Below are 20,776 nucleotides of genomic sequence, written 5' to 3'. Positions count from 1 at the left end.
TGGAAGTGACTGACTTTATGCCAACATTGGAAGAAACAGAGGAAACTTCTGCTCTTATTAAATTAGAGGAAGCACAAATAACAAAAAGAATGGAGGGGGATACTGGCGAAACTGAAAAGTTATCTGCAACAAAAATAGTTGAATCTGGAATGCTTGCTGAAATAACTGCTACATTTGACGACACAACTTCTAAATTAGAAGATTTAAAAATTTTTGACCAAAAGTCTCTGAGGGAAGAAAGTACAAAACTATCAAAAGTTCATACTACTGAACTAAAGGACATTCAAAAATTATCTACCGATATTACGACAACACTCGATATAGAAACACCAGAAGGTGCAAAATTTTCAGCTGAAACTTTTATCACTGATAAAATTACATCATTAGAAACTTCTTCCATTGTCCAACTACAAGAAGAAGAAATCATAGTACCAGAAAGCACTTTTATATCTAAAACCACTACTTCACAACTTGAACAGGAAGAAATCTTAAAATCTTATACTACTGAAATAAAAGAAACTGAGACATTACATATTGACGTTTTGGCAACAAAACAAACTTCGGTTTTTGCTAAACTGGAAGAAGAAAATATAACAAAACCAACAGCAGTGGACATTGGTAAAACTGACAAAATGGCTATAACAGAAAAGGATCAATCTGAAACGCAAAAGCTTGCAGAAATATCAGCTATAGAAGAAAGTACAGAACCATCAAAAATTCCTGCTGCAGAACTAAAGGAAACTAACAAATCATATACCGACATGGTTACAACATATGATATCGAATTACCAGAAGGAGCAACATTTTTTTCTGAAACTTCTATAATTGATAATGTTACCTCTTTGGGGGCTTCTACTATTTTCATTCTAAAAGAAGAAGAAACTGAAACATCACATCATATTAGTATTACCGAGGAAGTTGCTACTAAAAAAACAGAAAAAAATAAAACCGTAGAAGTACCAGAAAGCACTTTTATATCTAAAACCGCGGCTTCACAATCGGAATATTCTAAATACTCGACAATTTCCGAAGCAATGTCGCAGCAGGAAAAATTATTAAAAGCTTATACTGCTGAAACTGGCAAAATGCATGTAACAGAAAAGGAGCATTCTGAAATTCAGGAGCTTGCAGTAATAACAGCTATAGAAGAAATTACAGAACTATCAATAGTTCCTACTGCAGAACTAAAGGAAACTAAAAAATCATACACAGCAACATTTTCACCTCAAACTTCTACATCTTTAGAAACTTCTTCAATTGTCCTACTAAAAGAACAAGGAATAACAGAAACATCACAAATGTATATTAGCATTACCGAGCAAGTTCCTACCAAAAGAACTGAAGCGTTATATACTGACGTTTTCGCAACGATAGAGGGAAAAGACCTCACTTCTATTTTTACAAAATTGGAAGAAGAAAAATTAACAAAAACAACAGGGGTGGACATTAGTGAAATTGACAAAATGCCTGTAACAGAAAGGGAGCAATCTGAAATGCCAGAGCTTGAAGAAATGACAGTTATAGAAGAAAGTACAGAACTATCAATAGTTCCTACTGCAGAACCAAAGGAAACTAAAAAACCATTCACAGCAACATTTTTACCTCAAACTTCTACAATTGATAGTATCACATCTTTAGAAACTTCTTCTATTGTCCTACTAAAAGAACAAGGAATAACAGAAACATCACAAATGTATGTTAGCATTACCGAGCAAGTTCCTACCAAAAGAACTGAAACATTATATACTGACGTTTTCGCAACGACAGAAGGAAAAGACCACACTTCTGTTTTTGCAAAACTGGAAGAAGAAAAATTAACAAAAACAACGGGGGTGGAGATTAGTGAAACTGACAAAATGTCTGTAACAGAAAGGGAGCAATCTGAAATGCCAGAGCTTGAAGAAATGACAGTTATAGAAGAAAGCACAGAACTATCAATAGTTCCTACTGCAGAACTAAAGGAAACTAAAAAATCATTCACAGCAACATTTTTACCCCAAACTTCTACAATTGATAGTATCATATCTTTAGAAACTTCTTCTATTGTCCTACTAAAAGAACAAGGAATAACAGAAACACCACAAATGTATATTAGCATTTCCGAGCAAGTTCCTACCAAAAGAACTGAAACATTATATACTGACGTTTTCGCAACGACAGAAGGAAAAGACCACACTTCTGTTTTTGCAAAATTGGAAGAAGAAAAAATAACAAAAACAACGGAGGTGGACATTAGTGAAACTGACAAAATTCCTGTAATAGAAAGGGAACAATCTGAAATGCCAGAGCTTGAAGAAATGACAGTTATAGAAGAAAGTACAGAACTATCAATAGTTCCTACTGCAGAACTAAAGGAAACTAAAAAATCATTTACAGCAACATTTTTACCTCAAACTTCTACAATTGATAGTATCACATCTTTAGAAACTTCTTCTATTGTCCTACTAAAGGAACAAGGAATAACAGAAACATCACAAATGTATATTAGCATTACCGAGCAAGTTCCTACCAAAAGAACTGAAACATTATATACTGACGGTTTCGCAACGACAGAAGGAAAAGACCACACTTCTGTTTTTGCAAAATTGGAAGAAGAAAAAATAACAGAAACAACGGGGGTGGACATTACTGAAACTGACAAAATGACTGTAATAGACAGGGAGCAATCTGAAATGCAAAAGCTTGAAGAAATAACAGTTATAGAAGAAAGTACAGAACTATCAAAAGTTCGTACTGCAGAACTAAAAGAAACTAAACAATTATATACCGATATGATATCAGCACCTGATTTCGAGACACCAGAAGGAGCAACATGTTCAGCTGAAACTTCTATGATTGATAGTATTACATCTTTCGAAACTTCTTTTGTTGACCAACTAAGAGAAGAAGGAATAAGAGAAACATCACAAATGTATATTAGTATAACCGATGAAGTTCCTACTAAAGAAACAGTAAAAATTAAATCCGTAGAGGTACCAGAAAGCACTTTTCTATCTAAAGCCACGATTTCAAAACTTGAATATCTAAAACATTCGACAATTACTGACACAATGTCTGAGCAGGAAAAAATATCAAAATTATTAAAACCTTATACCGTTGAAACAAAAGTAACTGACGTTTTGGCAATAACAGAAGAGAAAGATCACACTTCTGTTTTCGCCGAATTAGAAAAACAAAAAATAATAAAATCAACTGAGAAAATGCCTATAACAGAGAAAGAGCATTCTAAAATGCAAGAGCTTGCAGAAATAACAACTATAGACGAAACCCTTAATATTAAAACACTAGAAGAACAGGCAATTACAGCACCGCCTTCAGCTGAAACTTCTTTAATGGTCGAAATTTCTTCAATGGTCCAACCAGAAGAAGAAATAACGAAAAAATCACATGTGGATATATATATTACCAAGGAAGGTCCTGCTACAGAATCAGTAAAACTTGAAACTGTAGCGGTACCATATACATCCACGACTTCTATGCTCAAGGATCCTAAATACTTGATCATTTCTGAAAAAGTAGTGGAGCAAGAAATCGACATGACTGAAACAATAGAAGTGGAAGAAATAACGGAAATATTTGAAACCGACACTTCCATAATGGAAAACATTACATCCTCAGAAACTGCTACCATTGCTGAACTAGAGGAGGAATTAACAAAAATGAGGAAGGGTGATATTACCGTACCTACTTCTAAACTGGAAGATTCATTTCCAACATCAGATACAGATGAAAAGATGGAGATATCACAATTTCATACTGCTGAATTGAAGGAAATTAGAACAACCAAGCTTATGACAATACAGGAAACCGCTACTATTACCGAAGAAGGAGTAACCGACGTTTCAGTTACTGAAGTCAAATCGATAGCAAAAATAAGCGTTAGTATATCTGAAGCGCCGGTTATTGAAAAAACTACCTACTTAAATGTTTCCGAAGTTCAAGCATCATTGGAAAAAGATAAGATAGAAATTCCTTTGACGACAGAAATGGAAGCGGATGGGATAAAAGCAAAGGAAACTAGGAGAACTGAAACTCCGACAGTGGAAGAAATTTCAGGTATTGAAAAGTTAATAGAGGAAACATCAGATTTCGTTACTATCGAAACCAAAGAAACCAAAGGAACATTAGATGTGGAACCAGAATCTGTAATTGAGAAAATTGAAATTACGACTTCCTCGGATCAAATTTTCGAGTTGGAGGAAAAAGAAACGTCGACACAGGCCTTAGAAATTGAAATATTAAAACAATCGACTTTTAAGATCGAATCAATAGAAAAAGAGATCGATGAAGCATTGGAAATTGATCAATCCACGATTGGGGCGCTAAAGGTTGAAGCCGAAGTTGAAAAAATTGCAACCGTAGAATTAACGTCCAAAGATGTGAAATTAATAACATCCCACACAACAATAGATCCAGAACTGGCACAACTCATATCAAAAAGTTTGGAACAGCTTGATGATTGGTACTATAAAAAAGCCGAAACCACTCTAGATATTTTTGTAACTAAACCCAAAGAAATATTACAAGCATATGTTTCTGAAGGTAAACCAAGCACGGAAACCATCCACGATCATGATCTGTTTGGTCTTAACAAACAGTCGACACCTTGTCAATTTTGTCCGAAGCAAGTGAGCGTAGCGTTAGAAAAAGCAACTTCGGAGCCCAAAGTTGAAAAAGCAGTTGATGACTATGCAGCAAAGATTCAAGTCCACGAACAAAAAGATTTTATCCATATCAATTTGCAGACGCCGTCGTGTGAATTTTGTCCTACATCGCGGTCAACTGAAATAGAGACATTTCCAGCAATCGCCGTTGAAAAAGAAGAAACTTCAGTATTGCCAAAAGCTGGTTTATCAGAACTTGAAAGTGCGAGAAAAGCATTTGAACTTACCGAAGATTTTCTAGTAACAAAGTCAACGGAAATGGAATCATCCGAAGTTGAAAGAATATATGAAGTAGATACCGCCGAACAGGAAACGCTACGATCAGTTACAGACACAGATGCCCTATTAGAGAAGATTAGTTCAAGAGAAACGACACCAAAATCAGAACCAAGCGAAGCAAGTGATACAAATCTACCAGAAATTGGGTTAACCCTGAGTGAAAAGGAAAAATCCGACATTGAAATCATTGAAACACCGTCTTTTATCAATGTTACTGAATTTGAAGAATTGACCGATAATGTAAGCGAAGTAGGTATCATTGATATATATGAAACCTTATCATTAGAAATGAAAGAACAAACTGACACGTTGGAGATTCTTACAAAGATTGAAAGTACAGTATCGACTAAAAGTACTGTTTCAACAACAGAACAAAGAGAAACGGAACTTTCAAAAGCACCTACAAAACTTGAATTGGCAACAGAAAGTACACCTTTCGGAATACCAGAAAAAATTGAAGAAAGGATAACGACATCTGTAAAAGCAACCACTTGGGAAGCAAAAGATATAAAGATATTAGAAGAGGTGCAATATACAGCAGGAACTCCATATTTAGCAGTTGATCAGGTGGTGGAAGATATAAAATGGCCATTCGAAGGGAAAGTTGAGTTTTTGGAAATTAAAGAAACTGTGTCTTTGGATACAGTGGAACCGAAGACACTGGAAATACAAGAAACCTCGGAAACTATTGATATAATGGAAAAGATCGTGGAAATGTATAATCAAACGTCCAGCGACATAGAAAAAACTACAACCTTGGCTAACAAAACAACAGCAGTAGAACCGGAATCTGCCTCTGTTTCACTTAAGATCGATGTATTTAAAGATCACGAGGCAACTTTTGAAACATCCACAAGATTTCAAAAACGAATCACCGATATAGAAAAGGGAGGTTTTCCATGGGTAATGGATGAGATTGTCTCGTCCACAATTTTTGAAACATCAATTACAGAAACAGAACAAACTGAATATGCCATGTTTACTGAACCTACCGATTATCAGGTTTTATACTATGGAAAAGATGTGACTTCATCGACCAAACATTATCTTCCAGGTAAGTATCTCACAATATTAACGTTTGAATCAGCATTCTAAACTACAAAGGCCGATTCAAGGCTCCAACGAAACATTATCTTTCCGAAAAACTGAAAACTAAATTTATAATTTTTTTTTAAAACTTTTAATAAAAACTTATCATTTCAATGATGTTAAACTAAATGAAAAAGTGCATTGACCATAAATAGAAGTTCAAAGGTGCGTAGTTTCTAACTAATGCCATACTTGAATGAATAAAAAGTTTAAGCTATATTACCATAGATACAATATTATTATGATTTCTGAAATTTCAGAAACGTCAGATGTCGAGACAAAACCCAAAACACCTACTGAAATTGACCGCTATGGTGCAATAACGAGTGAAGTAGCCGAATTACAAATTTCAGAAACCAGTGAATCGCACAAAATGCACGATGTTACTGGAATGGCTTCCAAAAAGGATTTCTATGACTTTGTCTCTACTAAATGTGCCATTTGTAATGACGAATTCGTGCTCACGACTAGTGATGAAAATGCGTTATCATCACTTGCCACACAAATAGAGATAGAAGACAAAGAAATTAAAGAAACTGCAAAGGAGGCAACACACACTAGTCTAGTTGGTAAAGTAACAGAGAAAACATCACATACGGTAGACACAGAGCGAACAGTTGTAAGTGAAGAAGATATGGGCGAAGAGAGACATTTTGAGACCGAAATAGCCCGCAGGGATACTACCTATAGTGGTGACATTCTAGATAGTGAAATTCAGGAAGAGTTAGATACTGAAGCAATAGTTACTGACAGTGTAGGCGTGGCAGAAACAGCGATCACTAAATTCGGGGAAGCTGAAGATGAGGCCACGCATTTGGAATCCGTGGTGGGGGAGTATTCTGAAAGTGAAGAATTAGAATTTGAAGAGAAAGAAGATACCGACGAAAGCGAGGAAGAACTTAGTACGGAAGAAGAAGAGAAAGAATTGGAAGAAGACGAATCTTTCGAAGAGCAAACGGAGGAAGAATATGAGACTACAGAAACCGAAGAAGATGAAAGTTGCGAAAGTGCAGAGGAACCATCATATGATGAATTTTCAACTTCTGCAATGGACTATACTAAAAGTCTCCCGTCAGTCGACGATGATTCTTTCATAATGAGACAGGTAACGGAAGCCGTTGTTGTAAAGAGGCCTACTCGCAAGGAACACAAAAAGAAATTTATGCGCGGTCCTACCATTAAAGACGAAAAGCTAATTACAACCGAACAAATCACGGCTAAGCCCTTAGTAATAGTTGTAAATGATTCTGGGCGAAAATTAGGAAAAATCAACGAAACCGTTTTGGAGAAAATTGCCAATAAATCGGCTTCTAATATCGACTTGGAATACGTGGATTTACGCAATATCTCCGTCGATTTGCCTAAGCGGAACAGGTCCGCTTTGTGGGTTGGATTCCCGACTGAATCTTGCGATAAAGAAGATTTTGAAGCCAACAATAATTGTTTGTGCAACATGGAAGACCACTTGAGCTCCTTGTTACATAAAGCAAACCGCAAGGAATCACCAAAATTCGATATCTTTCACTGCTCCAAGTTTGTCAGACCGAAAAAAGGATTGCTAATTGATACCATGATCAAACCGATGAAAAGGCCACGAAGAAGTCTCATTTATTTGCAGAACCGGAGCGGTTCGGAAGTGGTGGAGTACCAGAACATGGAGACCCTTTTCGAAGACGGATACAAACTCGAAACCTCAGGTGAAATGGAGTGTTACGAATGGATTTATTGTTGGTGCAACAACGGGCGTTATTTTTGTAGATAAAAATATCTTCGCCTTGCCGGGATCCACTGTTGAAATTCCGTGTCGGGGAAAGGTAGACAGGCTAATTCACAGCGACCATGGACTTCACTGGAAGTTTAAGACGTCAGACGGAACTGAAGGTTGGGGTTTTCCCCTTATTCAATGTGCATAAGGTTTCACATTCAGGGTGTCCAAAATTTACAGATCGATTGCTTCATTCTCGAAGATACAAAACTACTTTTTTTTTAAACAAACCTCCTGTATCGGATGTTTCACGTAAGGTGAACTTATTTATATTTATGTGAATTTTTAGATTATTCCTTTTTGGATTATATGGGGTGTCCGAATTCCTTGGTAGCAACATGAACTTTCGAAATGTTTATATAATTATATTTTATCGCGCAGGTTACTTTAATCACATTCGCTTATTTATTTATTAATATGTAAGGTTATCAAGGTGACTGGTTATTGCAAAAACAGATTTTCGAGTTCGCAATTACATCGGATATCTTCTTTTAATATATGAATTTGGAAATTGGGGAAATTCAGCTCACTTCCGGTCATAGCGAAAGTTTTTTTTTTACTTTTACCAATTTAAATTGAAAGAGAAAACATGCCATATTGAAATTTGGAAAGCTATTATTTACAAATCCATTATAGCTATCGAAAAAAGATAAAGAGCATTTTCTACTTGGATTTACCGTAAGAATACAAAAATGGAAAAGCATATGCGCCATTTCATTTGATATCAGGCAAACCGGAAGTGCTATTCAATTGTTTTATATACACACTGGGTTAATATGGTTACTATTATCAAACATCTCAGTATAAAGTATAAAAACAAATTTGTTGTTGATTATTGGTTTTTGGTTGTTAAACAACTTGAGATTTTTTCTAAATAAAAGAAGAACAACATATTTTTAGGGGCAAATGGTTTTTATCAAAAATGTTATAATAAAAAACATATAAATACAACTATTTATTAACCTAGTATTTGCTTTGGTGGTATTTGCTATTGCACGTGAATCCAGAACTTACACATTTACCTTTTTATGATGATACATCTTTTAACCCCTGATGTAACTCTATATCCTTCACATCTTCAATTAATAACAGTTTCTGTTTTCAAATTTCAAATTGATGATTTCCTTTATCCTTTTCCATCATCATTATGTAACATACACTTAAGTGTAACATTAAAATATTTTGTTTTGATTTGTTTTAAAGTCACTTTTGTGTGCCTATATTCTGTTGTTTGCCTAGCTTCATTTATGATATCAAAAATCTGTTCCGCACACACATACCTTATCCGAATTCTTCTTAACAATAATAAATTCTGCGCCTACTTTATGAATGGCTACTATTACAAAGTCCTATCTCTTTAATCCTTTTAAGATTCGCTTTAAAGAAAAATTATTCACCTTGTCCTCTAACCAGGTCGTTAACTGGATATTCAACAATTTCAACATTTTAACCATTTTTACCTTTATCAAAGTTTTGAAAAAAAAAATTGAAAGCATTTTAGAACAGAACTAACTTAACATTATATCTCAGTCTGACTCAGGTTATGTTAAACATCAAATTAACCACTAAACTAGGCAACTCGAACAGTTGTAGAAGTCAATAACAATAACAATAATATCCTTTATTAATAAGATATTCACAGTTCGAACTAACTTTTACTCATTTATCATGAAAGAAAGACCACCAAGTTACATAGAACGGAGGTTATTTGTTTTGATAGAGTATAGGATTCCCTGTTTAGATAATTTTAGGTATCTAGCAGTTGCCAAAGATATCTGGGGAAAGGGACCTTATAACAACGAACAAATTGTAAACATGGAAAACTATAAGACAAGTCATTAAATATCACTCAACGAGATAATGACAAAAATTAAAAAAAAAAATGAAAAACAGAAAAGCATCCGAAACGAACTATTGAAAAATGGCGGACCTGCGTTGGCGAAATAGCTAAAAATATTAAACATCGAAAATACGTACAGAATGACACAAAATCATGACTGTCCCTATATTCAAAAATTATAGACAACTAACCCACAACAACATAATGAAAGGAAATACACAAATAGCACATCGACATTAGAAGGCATCAGACAGGGGGACAGCCTTAGCTTATTCCTGTTTAACTGTTTAATGGAGAAAAATAAAACCAACAAACCAAAACTATCTAAAATACATAGTTAATATAAAAGCTATAACAAAAATCTATACATTACTCAAATTGATAGTTTGCATACTAACCAGCTAGTCTCTAGACGATCCACTATCTGTTATTATGGCATATATTATTTTAACACTAGTAGTGCCGCAGTGGTAAAAACTTCCTTTACTCTATCGCTGGGTCACCCAGTCTATGTAATAGTTTGCAATATTTTTCAAGCAGAAAAAATGCCCTGGATGTGTTTCTTGCAATTTATCACGGTTTAGTTAAAGCAAGGAAAGCGTATTATAGAACAAAATGTTTTTTTTTATATATAAAATCCACAAATCCACCACAAGAAACTTATTCGCCAAAATTATTTCCAAAATTTTCCATTTATATTTTACGACATATTATGTTTCAGGCGAGGAGTTGCCCGAAACGGGTAACTTGTTAACGTTGCATGAAGTCGCAGTGAAAAATGCCGGCATTTACACGTGCTCCAAAGTGGATAAAGACGACGCGGTTAAAGTTCATTCGCATGAGCTGGAAGTGGTTGCCTTTCCCGTCTACGATGTCCGCATGAACGTTTTTTATGTGGTCAACGTTTCCTGTGACCTTAAAGACGGTGACATCCTCTATTCGTATCTTCCGAAGGTGATGGCGCCCGCTCTTTGCGGCTCTGCAAATCAAGCATGCTTCGTGGACGTGGCAAGGCCCCGTTGTATATCGAGAGTGAGTTATTCAACTGAATTTTCCTAAAGCAAGGTTGTATAGACAAATTTCTGCGATCTGTGAAGAAAACCGTCAGAGAACCTTGGATCATTCATATATTTTATATTTCAAAAATAACTTGAAAAAAAAATTGTTAAATTAAAATCAAAATTAAAATGAAAATATTCATAACAACAACATACAACAAAATAGAATTTATAGTAGTTTTATGCTAGCGCTGACAGGGTCGACGCCTGCGGATGTTGCTACATTGACACTGCATTTTCGCAACGGTTGCACTCTTGCGCAATTAACCCGTGTGGGCAACAGGATTTCCGAATATAACAGCTCTCCATTGAGTGCTGCAGCTTTTCGTAAAGGTATCTTCCCGGGTAGTTACTTCTGCGTGGATACTATTCCGTCTTTTCAGAGTTAGCGATTTAAGTTGCACGGAAGCAGGGGTCTTGGCTTCGGAGTAAAGATGATGAGAATAATTGCAATTATTGTCAATCAGTGAGAATCTTTCTGAAGACTTGGTTGATGAAGTAGTTTTTCTAATTTTTTAAATATTCCTGCAATTTGTGTTCGGTCACGTTAAGGTTGTCGCTGTCGGTCTTACTTAGTTTCAGGGGTTTCAACCCTGCAGGCTGAAATTTCTCTGGAATGTGAGAATAGCGATCATAAGTTTATGTAGAGAATTTGTGTATAACGTTTGTGCTACGAGGTCTCCTTTTCCACATTTAAATGGGAATTTTAATGAATTGGATACGGTAATTACCAATAATTAAAGGCGATTGAGAGGTAACCGGCAACTGTGCTCTATCGATGGGATACTGCATTAGGTTGAAGCAGATTCTTTCTTTACCGCGAATTTGTTTGCAGCTTCTCAGATCTTCAGGCAGTACATAGAGTAAAGAATCGTCATCACGCGCAATGTATTTTATTGTTGTTGGAATTATATGAAATAGTTCGATTGTCCAAAATTGGAATAGGTCAAATTCGATACAATGTGTAGGTTTCGGGTTCTAATAATGGTACCCATAATTCGAAAACAACTTTATTTTAGTATTATAATTTTCAGTGTCGATAAAAACTTCTGATAATTTCTCTTTGACTGAGTCAGTAATTCTAGTTAAGTGGCTAAAATGAGTTTGAATACTTTTTGTCTAGCATTTCTGTGAGAGAGGAGGGTATTTTATTTTTATGTCGTATAGCTTCTGGGAGATGTTCTAGTTCCTTATATACTAGCAGTGTCCATTTGTTGTTGGGCACTCTTAAATTCCTTTCTTCGTGTTAGAAGATGCCTATTGTTTTATTTGCTGGAATAATGAGGAATTGGGGTGTGATTGTAATAAGGTTTAAGCTTGTAGAAATTTCTTCAGTGGCTAAATGTTTGACAGTTGCTAACGTCTCAAAATATTTCAAGAGTTTCATAGGGATCAATAAATTTATTCTGACGTTTATCAGTAATTTGAGTTAGCTTAACATAAACTTTAACTTTTTCGCCGACATTATATATAGCGACATTTCTCGATACAGCTTGATCAAACCTAATTTTGGATTATTGTTTTCATTGATCAGTGCTGGTACGTGGGACTCTATAATAATGCTGCACGTGATCATTTACGTCTCGGGTGTATTTGGTGAATTGTTTCTTCGTTTTTTGTAGGATTTTTTGAGATCTACGAGAAGTATGTTAGCTCATAAGGGAAGAAACCATGCGTGTTATTTTTTGTGTTCTTGTAGAAGATGATTGTCTCCGGAAGAGCATGAATTTTGGATTTTTCGACCTTATAAGCTCGGGTCATTCCTGTTAGTGTGTCGTTTAATCATTCTAGTGATCCATTCGCTAACGCTGGAGAAAGTGAGTTTTATATCGTACATAAGAAAAAGACAAATTCTCGGCCATGGTCCCAATGTATTCGGAGAGGAGTTCCAATATCTGGGAAGTAGAGGTGATCTCGTATGGTAAGGACCTAATTGCGAACTGGGAATTCGTAAAGATTGAGGTTAATGCTCTCCAAAGGAGTTTTAGGAGTTCCTCTGATAACTAATAGTGTGCTGAAGTTTTTACGGTAGATTTTGATTTTCTGACAGATTTTGCACTTTTTAATAAAATTTTCGACATCTTTAGTCAGGGTTGGTCATTTATATTTTGGTTTTATTCGCTTAAGTGTTCCAAATATCGGAAGTTGTAAATTCTTTTCAATCCAATATAGTTTTCAAAGGTGGAATTTATTTTTTGCTGTGAATAAAATATAGAATAAGTGTTGAACTACCGTTTCATTGTCGTCTTATGGAAGAGGGATTATATAATATTTTCTACCTTCGACGGTTTTCCTAGAAAAAATGGTAATTTCGTTAAATATATAATTTATATCTTCTTTAAAAATATCGTCTGTACATCTGTTATGAAAAGCATCGATCAATCATTTTGTTTGCTAAAAGAAAGTGAATATCTTTGTGGGAGGTGTTTTATGAAGATGTGCAAAGTTGTTGTATTCTTCGGTAGCTTGTGCTTTGTCGTCATTGTTGCCTGAATCGTTAGAATCGTCGTCGTGAATGATTCCTTCCTTACTTCCTTACTTGGATGATCTGTGGTGAATGTCATTGTTATTAGATACAAAGATAGAAAATTTATTTTGGAGATCGACACAATCTCAAATCTGTTTAAAGTTTAAAACGGGATAGAGAGTCTTTTTTTACCGTTCTTATGCAGAATGGTATAGTCGTACCAGGATCATTTATTGAAAATAACCAGGTTAAAGAAAGATCATCAGTAACGACAGTAAATTTTGTTCCGAGGAGATAAGGGCGGAAATGGACTGCCCATACCATGGCAACAAATTCCAGTTCTATAGTTGAATATTTTGTCTCTGCACTGAGTTTTAGAGGAGTATGATATGGAGAGGTTTTTTCCAATAGGACCTTGTGAAGGAACTGCATCAACAGCAAATGCACTGGCGTCTTTGGTTAGGAAAAAAGTTTCTTCGAAATTTCGATAAATGAGTGTTTTTAAGTTCGTTAAATGAGTTTTTGCATTTTAAATTGTTTACGAAAGGTGTGCCTGTTTGAAGAAGTCTAGTTAAAAGTTTTGAGATTCAAGCGAAATTCAGGATCAAACGTCTTTCAGTGATTTTGATTATGAAATTTTTTGAATAGTGTTTATTTTTTCGGGAATGGGTTTGACTCATACTTGTCAGGTTTGAGGTTTGCACCACGAAGGCGCTTGAACACATCAAACCTTTGCACATGTTCGTGTATGGAAGCGTACTAGACATCGTTTGTTTTGAAGAACTAGGAGAATATTGTCCATGAGGCATTGGAAAGTGGATGCAGAATGTTTTAGTCCCAGGAGTTAACTGTCAAATTCAAAATGACCATTTTCTACCGATAATACAGTTTTAGCAACGTTCTTGGGATTAATTCCAATTTGGTGAAATCCAGAGACTAGGTCCATAGTAGTGAAATACTGATATCTTGCCTAACTGGTCCACGAGATCGGAAGTATTGGGAAGGGAGTATTTATAGTTGACAGAGACCTCGTTTAGTTTGCGATAGTCGATGACTAAGCGCCATTTTTGTTTCATGAAAGCATCCAATTTTTTTGGGACAACTCAAACAGGGAAACCATGTAGAAGTGATGGGTCGAATGATTCCTTGTTCGAGTATTTTGTTAATTTGTGACTTTATTATACTATACCTCTTGTTTGTGGACATGTGGGTACCTATACGACTTTAAAAATCGGTCTACTGTTGTTCGCGTAAGTAGTATATTTAATTTCGTTAGTAAAACTTAAATGTTCTCCTTATAAATATCAGAAAAATCAAGACATAATTGCGTAATTATTATTTTTTTTTAAATGGTCGGTCCGTAACTGGGATTGAACTCTACCGCACCTATCAATACGTTTGGGAATTTAAATTTAAAGCATTATTTATTGTTGTCAAAAGGTGCGATAGATAAATTTGAAAAGTCTATAGCTTTTGAGTTTGCATAAGCGTTAATAATGGTAGTTAAAAATTCGTCTTTGTTATTTACTTTAACTAAAGCATTAGGCAACCTCAGTTTGCAAACTTTTTGAAGTCTGTCTGACCGGTAGCTATTTCGTGTGGAAGGGAAACTTCTACGAACAGGTGGACGGAGTGGCAATGGGAAGCCCACTAAGCCCGGTTATAGCCAACTTATTTATGGAACACTTTGAGGAAAAAGCGATCGAGACCTCAGAGTACAAGCCAGCAACATGGTTCCGGTACGTGGATGACACCTTCGTGATTTGGAAACATGGTATGGACAAGCTCAACAACTTTCTGCAGCATCTCAACAGTCAGCATCCCAGCATCCAGTTTACTATGGAGACTGAAAATGACCAACAACTTGCATTCTTGGACGTACTAGTGAGGAAGCGAGGTAAGAAGCTGGGCCACACAGTTTACAGAAAACCAACCCATACGGACAGATACCTGCATGCTCTATCCAACCATCACCCAAGTCAAAAGTATGGGGTTATCAGAACCCTGACAGAACGAGCCCGAAGGATTTGCGAACCGGAGAACCTCCAGATGGAACTTGAACACCTAAAAACTGCGTTCGAGGCAAATGGCTACAGTAAGAGGGAGATCGAGAGATCAATGAACTCAAGATCATCAAGATCACGGGATACCGAACAACGACCCTCCACCTCCCACGCATATCTGCCGTATATTCCGAGTGTCACCGACAGGATTGGCAGAGTATCGAAAAGACACGACATCAAAACAATCTTTAAGCCTACAAAGAAGATCTAGCAGACCATCAGGTCAGCGAAGGACAAGAGGGGCTCACTTTCAGCTGCGGGAGTCTACTGCATTCCGTGTTCATGCGGAAAGGTCTACATCGGAACTACCAAGAGATCAATGGGAACGAGACTTAAGGAGCATAAAGCAAGCTGCAGGCTAGGACATACAGAGAAGTCTGCAGTGGCTGAACACGCACTGGGTAGTGGGGAACACAGGATACACTTTGAGAGCTGTAAGTTACTAGCATCGGTCAACGGCTATCACAACAGACTAGTCAGGGAAGCCATTGAGATTCAAAAACACCCACACAATTTCAACCGAAAGGAGGAGACCCTTAGACTCAACCAAATCTGGAACCCGATCCTTAGGAACGCCCGAGCAGTACCGATCGATATCCCGAGACCAACCGAAGCGGAACAAGCCCCGCCCTCCACCAATCGGCATAAATACAACCTGCGCAGGAGAAATCGTCAGTCTACGTCCAACATCGGAGATGGAAGGACCTCTGAAGAAGCTCGCCACTCGTGCTAGCGAAACGTTAGGAAGTAATTCCAATCGACGACGGCCTTTAAACCCGAATGAAGATAATAGCTTATCAACGGGCCGCGAAAGCCTTAACCAATTTAAAACAGATTCATGTTCTACTTTATGTAAAGGCATTGTTTTTAAATTCGTTATAAGTGTTTTAATCTTTAAATCGATTATACATTGATAGTGATCAAGAATATCTAAACCGAAAATTCCATCAAGTTGGATATCAAGATCGCGAAGGGAATAAGTGTGGTATTTAATGAAAAGTTTTTGATTTGTTATATTTTCTTATATGTTTTGTATTTGTCATATTTCTTTATATTTGAATTTTTGTAAAGCGTCAAAAATATAGTGTAATTTTATTTTAATTTACCATTAGAAGGGGCTTTAACAGAAGTTCTGTGCCGGAAACTGTAGATTGGGATCTATGTTGTCTAAAGTCAGGGTTTGAATTTGAGAATTTATTTCAGAAATCGTGCCTGGAGATGTTTCGTCTGGTGAGGTATCGTAAAGGTTTTCGTGAAAATAATGCTCTGGTTCGCAGTTTTCTGTATGGTAGGAATAATTATAAATATACAGGTTGTTTGGGTCCATTTTAAAATTTCTTTTTTTTTTCACTGATTTCTTTCTGAAGGTTCGTCTCTAATTGAACCATGGCTTTGGTTTTGGTCTACCACTCTGTCTGACGCAGGAATATGGTCTATAAATACTATTTTTGTTAATTTTACACTTGATATTTTTTTTGTGATCACCTCATGAAGGCGAAGGCGAACAAATAAAAAGATCAAAATCCTTTATTTTGAAATCCTATTTTATCTTAACTAACACTCATTAAAAAAAAATATATTTTTATATATATTTAAAATAATTTTGAACACCACTCGTATATTACTTTTCCCTTGTCCTTTGAGCCGCGGTTGTAAATGCCCCACAACCAGGGTCATCTACCTGTCTGTCACATTTTAATTGGAGACTTTTTCTGTTAATGCACTGTCTAAGACATCCATAATTTTGTCAAAAACTCCTTGGAGTTGCAGCTTGCCCAAGGCAGCTCGTTAATGAATCATCAACAAGTTGGTTCAGTACACACACAATCTTCCTCATTAGTCAGCAGCTTGCATGGACGACCCGTGGCGTGTTTCAGCGTTTTTTATTTTTTTAAATTTATATTATAATTCTTATCGTTTCTGACATATTCCCAATTTTATTTGGAAAGAGATGTTCGCAGGTCAAGTTTAAGTTAGGTGCTGACAGATATTTTTTGGATTAAGCAAGATTTTGATATTTTTACATTTTTACATATTTAATCTTCTTTTAATACAAAATATTGCTGGAGACGTACAAAATCATTGGATTGAAGCTTAAAATTTCGAGGAATATTCGAGTATTTTTTGAAAAATGTGATATATTTTGGGGACGTTTAACGATTTACAGATTTTTTTTGTGATTTAGTTTAATTTTCCCTTTTTTTTTAAGGAAAATGACAACATTTACAACGTGTCAATTTCGGTTAAAATAAAACCGGACGGGCATTTCGTGAACTCGTTGCATGAATTGCGGAATTGTGACATCAATTGTGCCCTCCGGTTTTACGCTAATATCGTCGGTCTTGTCTACAAAAATGCGGAGATTATTCAACATATACCCGGTAAGCAGAACATTTTTGGTTGTAAAATGTAACACTTTAATTGACTAATACTACAGTGTATTCGAAATTGCCTTCGACAAGTGCGATCGAATTCGTTCCGTATTTTTCGAGAAACCCCAAAAGCCCGGTCAGCACAAAACCTCCAAAAGTGGCCGTCAGCTGCCTAGGTGGATACGGATTGGAAAGTCTCAAGCAAAGAGTATGCGGTAAGTCTAAACACAGATTTGTCGCTTAATAATGGAGAAAATACCATTTTTATGCTTTGGCAGTGGTATGCCCAAAGCACACCTTCAGTGCCGCAGACGAAGCATTCTGCAAAAGTTGCCCGGCCGGACAGTATCAACCCGAGCGAGCATCGGAATTGTGTCTTCAATGCTCTTCACCAGTGGAGGACGCCATGTGTCTACGCATGCTGGTAGGTAAGTTTGTTTCAATAACGTTGTGTTGGTATGCAGCATAAAATGTACCAAGTGTTTCAAATGAGAATCTCAACATTATTATTTTGGAAATCGTAAGATACGTCTGAAATTAGAGAATATACTTATAGCTTGCCAACTTCTGCGCCCACCTCAAATTTAAGAAGTGGACGTTTTGGAGATAACCCAAAAACGGCTACAGACAATATTTTTAACGTATTTTATGAACTATGCAAGCTGGTTGGCCCACATTGTATATTTCTTGATCTACTCCACCAGCAGAATGATTTGCAAGTGTATCGGTAGTGCATAGATTTTTCAACTAGTGAAAATTTCAATTAAGTAGAATAGCTGTTGAGTTGGGCGATGCTGAAATGTCATTGCAATTTCTTCATTAATTTCCACTCTATTTCCAAGAACAGAATCTACAGTGTACTCAAGTTTCAAACATAAATTTAATAAATAAATTAACTCCTGGAGACACAACCCTTCTAAAATGAGGTCCCAACTTCCTGACAGTGGCGCCAAGGATTTGAATAGCCGGTCAACTACTGAAAAATATAGGTGTGTACCGAGTACCCTTTGTTGAGGTTCTGATGAACAGATATCAATATCGCATTGATAACAGTGGTAGAAAACCGGTCTCTTTTGGATCGGACTATTTGTGTGGTGTGTGGAAGCATAGCATCTTGATTCCAGCCTGATACTGCCATATGTTAGCGGCATTTAAGTTTCACAGTTTCTCAGTACCTGCAATCTTAGAGCCGCCACTGTATGGATCTCGAATAGATAAATTGTAAAAGCTATTATTATTATATACTATTTACAATACCACTTCATTTGTAAATTTTCTACAGTCTTTTATTTGTTATTTCTATCACATGTTCGATGCGCTTCATTTTTCTTCCCTTTATGCCCTCTCGTAAGAAAGTTTCAACGTCCCTCATTTTAATGTTGTAATGTTATACCTTGCTACAAACACTTTTATTTTCGCCATACCAGTTCTATGGGGTTTAATTCACAGTGATATGGCGAAAGGCAAAGTACTGTTATACAAGGTACTGGGACGGGCAAATCGGCCCTGATCTTTTTTAAATCTTGTGCGGAATCTCAGCTCATGTCGCTATTTTAAATTAATGTTAAAAGTTTATCAGAAGGAAACTTCCCGACTATTTGGAAATATGCAATGTACCTACTCACAAGAGTGTTAGTAACTATCGTCCCATCTCAATTCTTTCTATTCCAAGCAAAATGTTTGAGGCAATTATACCAAAGGAGCTATTTTCTAAAATTAAGCACGCTACTAATCTCTCACTTTATGTTCAGGATGTGTGTGAGGCGTCAAATAAAGTACATCTTCCTACCATGTTAACAAAACTTTTCTTTGTGTACTAGTTCAAGTTTTGTTTAAATTATCTGGTATACCTCGGGGATCGCACTTGGGACCTGTGCTAATAATCATAGCGGACAATGTTGACTGTTATGTTGCTGTTACTATCTTAAGTTCAGTAACTAAGACATACTACAGCATTGGATTATAAATTCAATTGTGTAAGTATCAAAAAAAGGCAGGATATCAGGGATCTTGGAATAACTATAGACATCAAACTGAAATTTTAAGTTCATACCATGTTAGCACAACTTTTCTTTGTGCACGGTTGCCTTTACAAAATTCTTCAGTCATACTAGTTCTAGTTATGTAGGGTTAAATAGTTAAATCATCCAGAATACCCCAGGGATTGCACTTGGGACCTCTGCTAATATTCATAGCGGACAATGTTGACAGTTATGTTGATATTACTATCTTAAGTTCAGTAAACTAAAACATACTATAGCATTGGATTATAAATTCAATTGTGTAAGTATTAAAAAAGGGCAGCATATCAAGGATCTTGGAATAACTATATACACCAAACTGAAATTTTAAGTTCATATTGAAAACATAGTGAAAAAAGCATATAAAGACTTGGGTTTAATTTTAACGGTTAGTAAAGAATTTCAAGATGCTAAGTCGCTGATCATAATCTATAACGTCTATGTGCAGTCTCATCTTCAGTTTGGAGTTCTCAATATAACAAGTATGTAAACAGATTTAGAACATTCAAAAAAAGATTATTTTTCACATGGACTTTACATATAACTGCAATCTACTAGGTGTATCGTATGAAGCAAGCAAGACTTCTATCATATGTTGAAATTATTTATTAGGCGAATAGTATGCAGTGAGATTTTTTTGGATAATATTATTAGTAACAGAGTAGAGTGTCCAAAACTATTAGAAAAATTATCTTTTAATACTAGGCTGGTAATAACTAGAACGCCTCCTTTGTTCCATGGGTCTAGATATAGTACAAATTATATTTGTGTTCACAGATTTGTCATTCAATTCGGTTAGGAATGAAGCAGTAAGAGTTTTTTGCTCAAACTATTTTTTTTTTCTTTTAATTAGAAATGTACTTATTCTACTTACTTACTCTTTTGAAGCTAAGAGATAATTAGTTAGTTCATCATGTTAGGGTACCTTGTTATAAAATAAAATTTTAAAAATAACGTCTCAGATATCGCAATGGTGAGAAGCGAATTTGAAACACCCGGTACGCAGTTTTTACATTAAGTTTAAAGTGCCGTAAAGTGAATAAAATTAACCGCATTGATAGTATAATTAAGGATCGTTGTTAGACTGGCAACATAAGGACAATATACATTGTTACATACATATTACAATTTTATTTACATAAAACGCTTAAAGGATAC

General features: G+C 35.8%; 1 protein-coding gene across 2 annotated transcripts in view; it reads left to right on the top strand.

The window, feature by feature from the left end:
* Positions 1-5,593: 5,593 nt before the first annotated feature.
* Positions 5,594-20,776, top strand: part of LOC132707400 (uncharacterized) — a 16,340-nt gene continuing 1,157 nt past the window's right edge. The window contains exons 1-7 of one of the 2 annotated variants that reach the window (XM_060679256.1): positions 5,594-5,997; positions 6,293-7,729; positions 7,791-7,913; positions 10,359-10,669; positions 17,435-17,606; positions 17,663-17,812; positions 17,876-18,025. In XM_060679256.1, the coding sequence (XP_060535239.1) occupies positions 5,640-5,997; positions 6,293-7,729; positions 7,791-7,913; positions 10,359-10,669; positions 17,435-17,606; positions 17,663-17,812; positions 17,876-18,025 (2,701 nt within the window). In that variant the 5' untranslated portion in view covers positions 5,594-5,639. The remainder of the gene's footprint in view (positions 5,998-6,292; positions 7,730-7,790; positions 7,914-10,358; positions 10,670-17,434; positions 17,607-17,662; positions 17,813-17,875; positions 18,026-20,776) is intronic. The other variant, XM_060679249.1, reaches the window with a different exon arrangement.

Source organism: Cylas formicarius, unplaced genomic scaffold, assembly GCF_029955315.1.
Source record: "Cylas formicarius isolate icCylForm1 unplaced genomic scaffold, icCylForm1.1 PGA_scaffold_10__41_contigs__length_53128322, whole genome shotgun sequence".
NCBI lineage: Eukaryota > Metazoa > Arthropoda > Insecta > Coleoptera > Brentidae > Cylas > Cylas formicarius.
This window is presented reverse-complemented; position numbering and strand designations above follow the sequence as displayed.